This window comes from Hylobates moloch, unplaced genomic scaffold (assembly GCF_009828535.3).
Source record: "Hylobates moloch isolate HMO894 unplaced genomic scaffold, HMol_V3 SCAFFOLD_18, whole genome shotgun sequence".
NCBI classification, from domain to species: domain Eukaryota; kingdom Metazoa; phylum Chordata; class Mammalia; order Primates; family Hylobatidae; genus Hylobates; species Hylobates moloch.
This window is the reverse complement of record NW_026652293.1, coordinates 17388401-17402422: the sequence shown is the minus strand read 5'-3', so window position 1 is coordinate 17402422 and position 14022 is coordinate 17388401. Positions and strand designations below refer to the sequence as shown.

Here is a 14022-nt window from a genome sequence, read left to right as displayed (position 1 = left end):
CAGGCATTTTCCTGAACAAGAAAATCTCTATTTGCACAAAAGTGTATTTGCAGAGTGTTGTTCTATAGCACAAAACATAAGATTTGTAAAATCCTGAAGTATATAGAAACTTAAAGTGAAAAAGCATACCCTGATGTTTCAATTTATATATTTATTTAAAATTTATTCTTTTGTTGTTGACCATGTCCATTTTGCGAATTTTTCATTATGTCTTTCCCCCCTTTGCTTTTTCTTTTCTTTCTTTCTTTTTTTTTTTTTTTAAGACAGAGTCTCGCTCTGTCCTCCAGGCTGGAGTGCAGTGGCACAATCTCGGCTCACTGCAAACTCCTCCTCCCAGGTTCAAGCGCCCTTCTCTTTTCTATTGAGCTATATTTTTGTAATTGATTTGTGACCACTTTTTAAAATATCAGAACTACTAATATGTTATACTTATTGTGTATCAAAATGAATATTTACTGAGTGCCACATATGGGGAGCACTGTTCCAGGTACTTGAGATCTGTAGAGAAGACAAAGTTTCTACAAGATGTATGTAGCAAGTAGACAAATAAACGGATAATTGTAGATAATGATCAGTAGCATGCAGAGAGAGGAATAGAATTTTTATTTGATAGGAAAGAAGTCCACTGTGAAGTTAAGACATTTGATTTTTGACCTGAAATACAATAAGGAACACACAAGTCATGGAAGTACCTGGAGGCAGTAAGAATGGCAAGCCCAAGCCCAAGTGGCTTAAGGTTATTGAATACTTGAGGCACTCAAGTAATAGAAGGCGGAAGAAGCAATTACTTTTGTGAATCTTATTGAAATTTAAAAATTAATTTTAATATCCATTTATGAAAAATTGAGGTTCCTCTCCTTCTGGAGAAAATAACGATGAATGACATCATATTTCATAATTACTCATTTCATTTATGCACTCAGTGGCACCTGGTCATCCTTCTAAAAGTTGTTAGTCTTTGCTTTGTCCCATTCTTTGAAACAATTACAGTCATGCATTGCTTAAAAAGGGGGATATGTTCTGAGAAATCTACCATTTGGTGATTTCTTAGATATTCAAACATCATACTTAGACAAACCTAGATGAGGTAGCCTACTATCCTAGGCTATATGGTACATAGGCTATATGGTATAGCCTACTGCTATATGGTATAGGTATAGCCTACTGCCCCTAGACTACAAATCTGTACAGCATGTTACTGTACTGAATGGTGTAGTCAATTCTAACACAATGGTAATCTCAGTATAGAAAAGGTACAGTAAAAACATGGTATTACGATCTTATGGGACCACCATTGTATATGCCGTGCATCATTGACTGAATTGTCTTTATGCAGCACATGACTATTTAAAATTCTACTTTCCTCAAACCTCTGACCTTCCAACCTTCTTCCTCATTATAATATCATGAACTGAAGAAATTTTTACCTTATCTCAGCCCTTCACTTCCATAGTGATTTTTTAGACCTTGTTATAACCAATAAAAATAATGTTGCACACATTTTTATGCATTCACCCTTTGATCACCACTATTTCTTGTTTGTTCAGGTCATTCTCCCTGATTTCCTAACATTAGCTATGATTTTACCATGCTGGAACTTCAATTCTACTGATGATACAAGAGTTTGTCTCTCTCATTCCCTTGTTGCTCTCTCTTCTCTTCTTACCTATCTTAAATTCCATGTTTAAGCGTTATGATTATTTTCTTCCATATACCCCTTGATCCCTTGATACATTTTTGCTTCATTCCATCCTCTTGACAAAATAGAACTCTGCTTAAGTTAAACTCTCCATGTTCCCCATATCTATACCTATACAACTGAATATACTCGGGCATCATTAATAGTCTCTCCACATTGTCTGTCCTGATTTTTGGAAGTTTCACCATACACATAGATGATCCTTCCAACATTCCAGACTCAACTCCTTGTCCTCTTCTCTAGTAATGGCTTTTTCTACTATCACTCTTCAGTCATTCACTCTCATGGCCACACCTTAGCTTTTGTAATTATTACTTGATGCATATCATCTCTCCTTCTGGCATCTCACTCTTTGACACCTGTACCTTGGCTTTCCAGCTCTTTCTCTCTTGATTTTCACTGGAATTAGAATCGATTAATCCATTCTCCTTTCAGTCTTTTTTAACCAAAATACATCTTTTCACTTCCTTGCTTAAATTAAGTTCCATGGCCTATAATTATATACCGTCTATTATACAAACCCTCAATCTCTCTGACTTACTTACTTGCTTGTACTTTCAACACAAGCTACAAATCCATTTCTTTTCTCCGTTTTGCAGTCAGACATTTTAAGAACTGTCCAGAGCTACTGCTTCTAATTTATCTTCTACCGTTCTTTCCTAAACGCAGTCCAATCTAGCACTGTCCACCACCACTCCATTGAAACAGCTCTTATGAGGGTGAACAATGATCATTGCATTGCTAAAGTCAATTGACACTTCTCAGTCCTTATGTAATGACCTATCAGTAACATTTGACATGGCTTACCATGGTGTTGTCTTGATGCACTTAGCTCACTTTGATTCCAGGACACCACACTCATTGGGTTTTCCTACTAGCCTGCCAGTAGCTCCTCTTTGGTCTCCTTTGCTGGTTTCTTCTCATCCCCCTAATACGTAATCTTAGTATACTGCAGAGGTCTGTTCTTTGTCTTTTATTTTTTCCTGCCTGTATTCATTTCCTCAATGACTTCATTCAGTCTTATGGCTTTAAATACAGTACATAAGATCAGAAATAAAAAATTTACTTTTTCAGCCTATCTCTCTCTCTCTCCTGAAATCTAGACTCTTACATATAACTTCTGTTAGACATCTTCAAGGTGTTCCAAAATACTCTTTATCTTCCCTGCACCCCCCAAAAACCTGCATTTCCCCTAGCCTTTCTTCTCAATTTATGGCCATTCCCTTTCTCCAGTTGCTTAATCCAAAAACCTTATGTTTCTTCACACTTCTCTTTTTCTCACAGTTCAATTTCATTTTTTAAGGAATCCTGATTATCCTCAAAGTACAAACAGAATTTTCTCCTTCTTACCACTTCCACTTGAAAATAGTCTGATCCTGGCTCCAAACCATCTATTCTCAACAGCAGCCTGAGTTGAGCACTCAGCATAGGTAAGATCAGGTCAATGGCTCTGCATAAAGCCTTGCAATAATTCCCACTTCACTGGGAGTAGAAGCTGCAATCCTCATATGGACTTAAATAAGCCCAACAGGATCTGGCCTCTTTCTACCTGTTCCTCCTCGTCTCCTACTACTCTTCTAGAATTCACTGTGTTTGAGGCACAAGGGCCCTTTTACTGTTCCTGGAGAACCCCAGCCAGGCTCTCACTTTAGGGCCTTTGTGCCAGCTGTTATCTCTTTCTCCAGACCTCCACAGGACTAATTCCTCATTTCCTTCAGGTATCTGCTCAAACATCACCTTCTGGTCTACTAACCACTTCATTTAAAATCTGCTCCTCCCAAAATTAATTATCTCCTATACTAGCTCTGTTTTCTTTTAGTTTTTCCTTTATAACTTATAACCCACTAACGTATTAAGTAATCTACTTATTTTTATATGTACTTTGGTTATCGCCTGTCTTCTCCATAATAGAATGTAAACTCTATGAACTAAGGATGTTTGTTTGTTTATTCACTAATGTTATATCAGAAATACTTATGAGAGTTCTTGGTACATATTAGGTGCTCAATAAATACTTTTTTGGGTACATATTAGGCACACGATGCGTACTTTTTGAAGACATTAAAAATGAATATTGCTACTGTAGAATAAAAATATGTAAACGACAAATAGGATTACCTAAGAAAGTCTAGGTAGACCCATGGAATAATGTTTGGAGGGAGTGATATTTAGACTAAGATATAAAGAATTAGAAGTCGTTACTTAGGCAATGTTGGGGTGTGAGGAATAGTTCTGTCAGAGGAAACTTAATGTTTTAAGGCCCATTGGTGAAAAAAATATATATAATGAAGATTGAAAGAAAGTGAGTATGTTTGGAGCTTAGGAGAGCAGCAAAGGGGAGGTAAAATGTGGAGCTAGAAAAGTCAGAAAATATCATTAATAAAAAGCCTATAAAGAAAATGATGAAGTAATTTATTTTCTAAACTAAGATACTGCAGAGTAAAAGGGTGTTCTTTTAATAATTACATCAGGACAATTATATAAACTGGAACAATCCTAAGAAACTGGAACATTCCTAAGAAAACTAGGATTGCCTAATGCAAACAAGAACTTTTGGTTATCCTATTTATAAGTTAAGTTGCACTTTAGAATTTAGACTTTTTTTCCAATGGGTAGTATAAAGCAGGTGATTTGTTTAGGAAAATAATACTATCAAAATAATATTTAAAAATTTTTACTCTGGTGGCAGGATGGCGAATTAAGTGTAGAGTGGCAAGGCTGGAGGCATGGAAAGAAGACAAGGTTGTTGATCCTGCAGTTCAGGGAGAGGAGGATGGAGGCACAGACCATGATGATGTTAGTGGTGGACATGGAAGAAAAACTGAATGATTCTAGGGGCTATTTACAGATCAGATTTAATAGAATTTGGTTAACTATGAGGTATGAGAAGAGCAGGTGGTGAAAAGTCAGAATGGTGACTTTACAAATCAAAGGATAATGTTGTCATCGGCTTTTTAGCAAAAAAAAAAAAAAAAAAAAGGAGAAGGAGAAAAATGGTGTTGAATGAGAGTGTAGAGATCAGTTTAATTTGAATATGCTGTGCTAGTTTTTCCCGCAAAATACTCAGATAGAAATAACCAGTAGACAGTTCCTGTTGCTGTGAAGAGATGTTGAGTTAATGCTTTAGATAAAGGAATAATCAGTTTATGGACAATTGAATCCATGAGAACAGATGTGACCACACAAGGAAAATGAATGTGCACAGTGTGCACAATGCAGAAAAAAAGGCATTAGAGTGTTTCAGGAAGAACATGGTCAATATTCTTGTCATATACTGCGAAGACAATCAATTAGATGTAGTGACAAAGAGGGGCATGGTGACCTTGCCTGAAGTTTCAGTGATATGACTGCAGGTGTCAGACTGAACTGGGTAGAATCATGGACATAGGACAACAGTAAAATCTAAAGCCTGCCACTAAACACAACACTTTGGAGAAATTTGTCTCTGAAGTTGTTATCACAGAAGATTCAAAGTTACATGTGTATGGTGCACACAGAGATATGAAGAGACACACACACACACACAGACACACAGACACACACACACAGAGGGAGAGAGAGAGAGAGATCAGCCAGTGATTCTGAATAGAAAATGAAGTTAGGTAATGAGGAGGGATTAAAGAGTAAAGTCTCTGAGAAGGAACAAGAGCATGGTTCGTGGAATAAATGAATGTATCAGTATTAGTTAAAAAGGATACATTTTCCTTGTGACAGATACTAAATGTTTGTAAGTTTGTAGATGGTTTGGTAGCCAAACTGTAAGGAAATTCTTATTTGCATGGAGGTATTTTTTCTTTTATCTTTTTTCTTCTGTGTCATAGAAGCCAAGTTCAATGGTGAGAGTGGGTGAGAGATGGAAAGAGAATTTTGAGAAAATGAAGAATATTTGAAATAGCTCTGTTGATGATAATTACAAAGAGAACTTACAAAAGAAATATAAAAGCCTATGGTGCTTAATACATAATGAGAAATATAAAATGATTGTTGGTTGTGTTTTTATAATATCTTAGATTGAGGTTTTCTTGGACACAGAGTCTTTTTCTGTTGCCCAGCCTGTTCTCAAACTCCTGGCTCAAGCAATTCTTCCACCTCAGCCTCCGGAATAGGTAGTATTATAGACACATGCTACCACAGTAGGCTAATATCTTACTTTTAAAAAAATTCACAACTTAGAGCTGTTGTCTTGTATACCTAATCATACCTAGTTTGTAAAATGCAGCATGTTTGAAATTTTCTTTAAACGTTTAATAAAAATTGAAACTCACTTGTATTTACCTTTTTTTAATTTTAGGAATAAATTAATGATATTTCAAATTTGTTTATACTTACCCATGCTGGCAATTATGCTATGTACAGGTAATCTGGAAGGTCCATGATAAAATGACCTGGACACATTGCTTTTTCTCTGCTGGTCTTGGTTTTTAAATGCTGAATTCTCTTCTTTGGTAATATTAATATAAAAACATATGTCTGTAGAATTCATAATGTATCGAGGACCTGGATTCAGCAAAATGTTTTTATTATCCTCCCTCCTAACACCTATCAAGCAGACGCCAAACCTTAATTAAAAAAAAAAAATAAGAGTTTGTTAGAAAATTAGTAAATTATTGTAAGGCTGAGGAAAATAAAAGCTTTAAATAATAGCATTTTAAAGCTTTAAATTATCCTAGAAGTTCAAGATCCTCATTTTTACAGGAAAATAAACTATGTGCTTAGTGTGTTGTAAAACCAATTTAGCTGATTATGACCACTATAAATTTACATTTTAATGAAAATGAATGGAAGAACATAAGAAACATGAGTGCATGTATACACTAAGGGTAATATTATTTTGCAAATTTTTACAACAATTTTACTTTGGTCAAAAAACATAAACAGTATTTCTTACTTTGGTCAAAAAAAAAAATAAAAAGCTTAAAACTATTGGCCAAAGGAAAGAAACTTACCCATGTCACCTGAAAGAGAACCAGGGTCCCTGAATTTATCATATTTGGTTTACTTTAAATTTTAGAAAAAATATATATTTTTAAATAGTCTTAAATAGATATGCACTTAGTCAGAAAAAAAAGTAAAGTAGAATACAGAAGCTCCTTGACTTATGATAGAGTTATGTCCTGATAAACCCAGCATAAGTTGAAAATATTGTTAAATAAAAAATGCTTTTAATACAGCTAGCCTAACAAATATCATAGTTTTAACCTAGCCAACCTTAAACATACTCATAACACTTACATTGCCTACAGTTGGGCAAAAATATCTAATACCAAGCCTGTTTTATAATAAAGTGTTAAATATCTTATGTAATTTATTGAATATTCTACTGAAAGTGAAAAATAGAATGATTGTATGGACACTGGAAGTATGGTTTCTACTGAATGGCTACTGTTTTGTACCATCATGGTCAAAAAATAGTAAGTCAAAGCATCATAAGTTGGGGGTTCCTGTACATTACATAATAGATTAGTTAGTAGACTATATAGGTATATTGTAAATCCTCCAAAATGTGTCACATTAAAACATTTAATACAGATAATATGTTATTTTCATTATATACATACATTTTTATTTCTTAAGTAAATCCTTTTTTTTTTTTCAGAAAGGAAAAGAAAAAAAAGTTCTGTTTGAATTGGAAGGTAGTTTTATTTATTTTTTTAACTTATTTCTCAGGCCAAAACAAGGGCCACCATCAGAGATTTTTTTTTCAAACGTATAGTTTTTAGAAATATTAGTGTTACTTTGTTTTAGTTCCTAATCGACATCTTAAAATTCAGATCTGCGAAGAAGATTTTCATGTGTCTGTAAATTCTTAATGGATTAAAATATTTTAAAAAGACTTCAAAAGTTGCTAAATGAAATATTTCTACTAAATTGTAATTTACTCCTGACTGTCTTATAGAGACCATACAGACACCAGGGTTCAAATGTTTCAACATTGGGGAATATTGTGACAAAAATTCCGGAATGCCTAAACACATGAACACAATACGCATTCTATTTTTGAAAACTATTTTCACATGATATGCTTGACTGATTGATATTTCAATTTTTCTCTGAGGCAGAAACATACTTTTTGTGTGCGTGGAAAGAGGCATATGTAAAACTCTTTCCTTCATATTCAGCAAAAAATGTACTTTCTTCCAAAACAATGTGGTAGACTTCATTCCCGGAGCATCTACCGTACATCTTCTGCCATTGTTCTGGCGATTGCTGGCCTTCTCTGCAACACAGGCACACACACATACACACACACAAAAAGAAAACACAGTGAATGTGGTTAAAAAACAGTTGTTACAGAACAGTTTCTCAACTGTGTAAGAACTGGCAAGCACAATCCAAAGAAGCATCTGAGTAATGCTTTGAAGTCTGAAGATTACATTATATGCAAGAGTTTCTACAAAAATTTTGAAATTAATTTTATATATATATATATATACATATGCTTGAGAAATGGCAGTTTTCTAGAAAGTGGGAGTTTTTCAAGATCCAGCTAATGAAAAGCTTTACTCTCATAATGAATCAATGAGATATAGGATTTTAGTCTTTCTTTATATATATATATCCTATCATGCATATCTTCTAAAATTTGTTTTACAGTCTCCATAATATGGCCAATATTATCTTACCTATGATACCTGCGTGGCTGCTGTAGGTATTTTATTTTGCTTTATACTTAAAATTACAAATTTATCTCAATTTACCAATTTGATTTTATAGAAAATATACCTTTAGTTTTTGTTCACATCATAGCAATAACTTTCTTCCAATTGTATAGCAGTCACGAAAAGACACTTTTCTGTGCTAAATGTAAGGGTCTCTCCAACTAACTGAATATTTTTGGAACCACAAAATTCATGTTGGAATCCTAATCCTGTTATGATGGTATTTGGGAGTGCAGCCTTTGAGAGGCAATCAGGTTATGAGAGTGGAGCCCTCAGGAATGGAATTAGTGCCTTTTAAAAAGATGCTAAAGAGCTATCTTCCTGCCGTGTGAAAATACAAGTCAGCAGTTAAAAACTCAGAAGGGAGCCCTCACCAGCACTGGATCATGTTGGCACCTAGATCTTGGATTTCCAGCCTCCAGAACTGTAAGAAATGAATTTCTGTTGTTTATAAAATGCCCAAGCTGTGGTAATTTGTAATAACAGCCTGAACTGACTAAATTTCCAAAAGACATCCCACAAAAGTATTTTTACAAAGAAGATAAGTTTACCACAAAAAGTGCAATGTCTTTTGTTCTGGAATGTTCTGCACTGCCCGCCTAACTCAGTGGCTTTAGAAATATATTAAAAATTCAATTTATGAGAAATTCATAATGAATATATAAATAGGTTATTTCTCATTTTATATAATAAATTCATTTACCTTTGCTGAATAATGCTTATGGACTCTACAAAAAAAGCACATTTTAGAAGCAATATGATAAATATATAAAAAGCACAATAATTTATCATAATCTCTAATAGATTCTTAATGGATCAAAACAGATCACAAGACATTACAACCATGTTTAGGACTTTAAAAAGCCATTTTAAACTGAGTATTGTCTAAAGGGTTATTAGGAAGGTAACATCTATTGATATTTTCAAATTGTCAATAAGCTTTAAAAAATATCTATATTTTCTAAGTATGCCTCATTTCTGCCTCATTCCTTCTTAAGTATGCTTAAAGAGTTAAGAGCCTGGGTCCTGGAGTTTGATTGTCTAATCTGAGTCCCAACTCTATAATCGTTTTTTGTTTTGTTTTGTTTTGTTTTTTATTTATTTGTTTTTTTAAGATGGAGTCTTGCTTTGTCACCCAGGCTAGAGAGCAATGGCACGATCTCAGCTCACTGCAACCTCTGCCTCCTGGGTTCAAGCGATTCTCCTGCCTCAGCTTCCCGAGTAGCTGGGATTACAGGCACCTGCCACCATGCCCGGCTAATTTTTGTATTTTTAGTAGAGATGGGGTTTCACCATGCTGGCCAGACTGGTCTTGAACTCCCGACCTCAGGCGAGCTGCCCGCCTTGGCCTCCCAAAGTGCTGGGATTATAGGTGTGAGCCACCCTCCCTGGCCAAACTCTACATCTTTTGAGAGTTATGTAACTTTTCAGTGATTCTTTATCTCTTCAGTGAAAAACAGTATCAGCTTCACTGGGTTAGATAAAATGAGGTAACACAAATAAATCACTTGGGAGATGTTGGGATCAGAGAAAACACACAGTAAATGTAAGCTGCCAATATTACTCTGATGTTACATCTTCCTCATTGCTAAATTCCAGAGCTATTTTAAATAAACCTAGTCGACTTACTAAACAATAATGCTTTTAAAACCTGTGCCCATTCTTCCATAATGTTAATGTATTTTTGAAATAGGAAAACAACAACAAAAAACAGTTTTGATTTTTGATTGCATATGACTACGTCTAGCTACTACTTCCTAAGAATGATTGTCCCTGGTGGAAACAACGTTCCCTTTGGCAGATAAAAATAAAGTTATTTTTGTTATGTACCACATTACTATTGAGCAAGATGGTACTTGGCAAAAACAGAATCTATCTGAAAGGCTGAAAATGTATGAGATGGTGCTTGTAATTCATCAGTATTTGTTTGAGATCCAAAAGCCAGCATGAGGTCAACTAATTGTCATGCAAGGGTACTAAAAGCTATTCAAGAGAATTAGAAATCTAATTCCAGAAGCTGACAGGAGAGCACAATGTGGTAACTTGGAAGGGAACAGAAATGGATGGAATTGGACAAGGACAGTTCAGATAAATTTTCTTAAGCAATTTGCTTATTGCCTTGCTATTTTATACTGGCACATTGCCCCTCAGGCAACATCATTTTTTAGGATGTCATTTCGTTGGAATTTTTTTTTTCTTTATGATTTCTTCAAAACCTCTAATAGTTAACCTGGAATCTCTAAATTAATCTAATTGTCAATATACAAATTTTGTTATTTTCATCGCATGTTATTTGCTTGAGAAATGCTAGACATCAATATTACATCTAATGCTGGTGTGTATATCCAATCTCCACTCATTAACTAATACACAAAATATTTATTGAGCACCCGTGAAATGTCAGGAAAGGCTTTAGATTCAAAGGTTATGGCAGTTAACAAAAAAGGTAAAAATGTCTTGTCTCATAGAGCCACTAGTGGGAGAAGGCCAACAATAAACAAGAAAAAGCAAATTGTGTTGTGTTTAGAGGTGATAATTGTGGGGAGAAAAATAAAGCAGAAAGGGAGCTAATATTTTAGCAGGTAGAATAAAATGTAAATAATGTGACTAGGGAAAAGATGATATTTGAGTAAAAATCTTGAAGAAGGCAAGAGAGGTCTGGGAGAAGACCATTACAGGCAGAAGTAGCTACAAGCACTTCCCTGAGACAGAGTTAATGCTTGATGTGGCTGAGGAAGGGCAGGGAAGCGAGTTTAGCTGGAATTCAGGGAGAGGAAGAAAATGGGGCCACAGAGATAACTAGCTGGGAGGAGGGATCATGTAGGACTTTATGAATAATTGTACTATGGCTTTGACCTTTCATTGGGATGATTTGGCAATCATTGGAGATTTTTGAAGACTAGTACAAAAGGTCTGATTCATATTTTATAAAATCCCTCTGGTCATTTTTTTGAAAACAGATTGAAGAAGGGACAATGACCAGTGAGGGGGTTATTGCAATGATCCACCTAGATGATAATGGTTTGGATCATGTTAGATTCTGGGTATGTTCTGAAGGCAGACTTGAAAAATTTGCTAATGGAAGAGAAAAATATATAACAACCTTAAATATTCTTAGCCACAAGAAACATGGATAGGTAAACAAACAAATAAATATCCATATAGATAACAGGGAAAATGCAAGTCCCAGTGCTTACAAGACATCATGGAGAAATCTTAAATATAAAATGTTAGATAAAATAATAGTCTGCAGATTCAGCTTTATAGCAAACTAAGTCCTAGAAAAAGAGAGGAGATGTGAAACAGACATGGTGTATGTGAGGTTTCACAAACATTTGGAATGTTTATTTTTTTAATCTGGAATACTAGGTACATGGGTGTTCACGATAATATTCTTACACCTTTTGAATGTCTGAAATATTTTCTAATAAATAAAAAATAAAATGCATGGCAAAAAGGCAAAAAAACTCCACCATGATTGGTACTAACAATTTAATCTTTTTGTTTGTATATTTTTCACTGCTTCCTTGCTGTGTTTCAGGGCAGCATTTGGTCTACATTATATGAGCTTCCCCTATCCCCTACTTACTAATATTTTATGACTAATATTTTCTCTAGGCAGAAAGTAATCATTTTTCCATTTCTATGATGAATGTATTGAATTTAACTTTTTTGAATATCCACCCAGTTACTCAATGTATTGAATAATCTATCATTTTACTCACGAATTTAAAATAACTCCTTTATCAAACACCAAATTCCTAATTATCTGTGTCTCTATTAGAGGCACATATAATTTCTAGCCTGTTAATTGATTCTTCTCTATGTATTCACTAATAGCACACTATTTCAATGATTGTAACTGCACATGATTTTTAAGTATATAAGATAATCCCCTCATTATTATTGTCCTTGAAAATTTTCCTTGCTTGTCTGATTGCTTCATTTTATCATATAAACTTAAAATCAGCTTAACTATTTTAAAAAAGAATGTGTTGATATGATTGTTGGGATGGAATTAAAATAATAAATTTGGATGAAATTGACATCTTTATGTTAGCAACATATCTTCATTTGCATGCTAATTACTCTTTATTTCTGCCACAACATCTCACCCAACACCAATCATAGCAGAATGTAGCAGTGGAACCACTGAGCCCTGTTGTTTACCTTGTTTTCTGGAGGATTTCTGGTGACTAGAACATGTTCTAAGACATAGCAGATGTTCAAAAATATTTATTTAATGAAAGAATTTTATTGCCCTGGTAATCTATGAGATATATGCTTTTACCCCCATTTCGCAGATAAAAGAAACTGAGCTTCAATGGCTTTGATGATGTTGCCAGCATGGGTAGATAAAATAATTCAACCCTGACACTCTGGCTAAAAAGTCAGCACTTTGTTCAGGAACGTCAGTTCTGAGGAGCTCCAATATTCAGTGTAAATGTTGCTGCTGTTTTGTTTCCATTCTTCAGGCTACTAGGATATTAAATGCCAAGTTTTTGTACCTTTATTAGTAACGCAGGACATTTTACGTCCTATAGATCTGTCCAAAAATCATTAATTTGTCTTCAGCTTACAGTTCTATCCCAATTTTCTATTTTTCTTATATCTTACTTTTTATATCTGGGTAGACTTAATTCAAGATTGATTTTGAATGAAGGAGAAATAATTACATAAATAAATAGTGCATTTCCAAACTTCTTATAGCAGCAAATCCTTTAATTCTATCACCCAGGTGTGACTTGTACTCACCTATTTGTTTATTCCTTCCTCCATCATCGATTCTTATACCTTTAAAACAGTCCTATCTCACTTCCTTGTTTCCAGTGAATGCTTTCACAAATCCTTTTATAGTAATGTAATAAGAGTAAATTTCAAAATCTCAAATTATTTCATGTCACTCTGCCATTGAAAATGCTAAAGGGCTTCCTTCTTTCATTTCATAAACTTTGAAAAATTGGTTTCTTTTTTTTTATTTTTTTATTTTTATTATTTTTATTTTTTATTATACTTCAGGGTTTTAGGGTACATGTGCAAAAAAAAAAAAAAAGAAAAAAAGAAAAATTGTCATTACAAAGCCCTGCTCACCTGTTCTATGACTGTCTTTCAGGTTTCATCTGTTACTTCCGTCTGCTTTCTCTTATGCACATCAGCCATTAGAAGTCTTTAATTTGTCCTGAACGAGACACTGTCTCTTATGTCTAGGATTTTCCACAATACTTTTCTCTCTACCTCCTATGGCGTATCCATTCTTGACCCTCAGCTTAATCATTACTTCCTCAGTTTTGCTGTAGTGTACTTCTCCTTTCATAACACTGTAACATTAAATTGTGTTAAGTGATTCTTAATATCTTGCTTTCCTGTGAAATAAGCTTTATGAGAAAAGGGATGATGTATTGTTTACCACTATATCCCCGAGACGTGACGTCAGTTCTGACACAGAGGAAGAGCTTAATATATGTTTTGTTAAATGAACAAAGAATAACTTAACAATGTTCTTCATGCTCAATTACTAAATGTTCTGCTTTTCTAATTATATAATTCCTTTTGCCTTCACCAGAATAATTTTTAGGTCTAATGAATTACTTTCTCTATGATAAATGTGTCATTAGAATTAAAAAAAAAAACCACTGAGTTTCATAATCACTAATGGACATGAAG

At 34.2% G+C, this 14022-nt stretch overlaps 1 protein-coding gene across 14 annotated transcripts in view; it reads right to left on the bottom strand.

Annotated features, from left to right (window-relative positions):
* Positions 1-14022, bottom strand: part of KCNT2 (potassium sodium-activated channel subfamily T member 2) — a 440948-nt gene that overhangs the window by 117420 nt on the left and 309506 nt on the right. For 12 of the 14 annotated variants that reach the window (XR_009210825.1, XR_009210826.1, XR_009210827.1 and 9 more), the window contains 2 exons: positions 7767-7916; positions 6029-6258 (listed from right to left, as the gene is read on the bottom strand). Coding sequence is in view for 11 of the 14 variants with exons in the window: in XM_058430744.1 (XP_058286727.1) it covers positions 6029-6258; positions 7767-7916 (380 nt within the window). In the remaining 3 variants the exon portion in view is untranslated. The remainder of the gene's footprint in view (positions 1-6028; positions 6259-7766; positions 7917-14022) is intronic. The other 2 variants (XM_058430747.1, XM_058430746.1) reach the window with 1 other exon arrangement.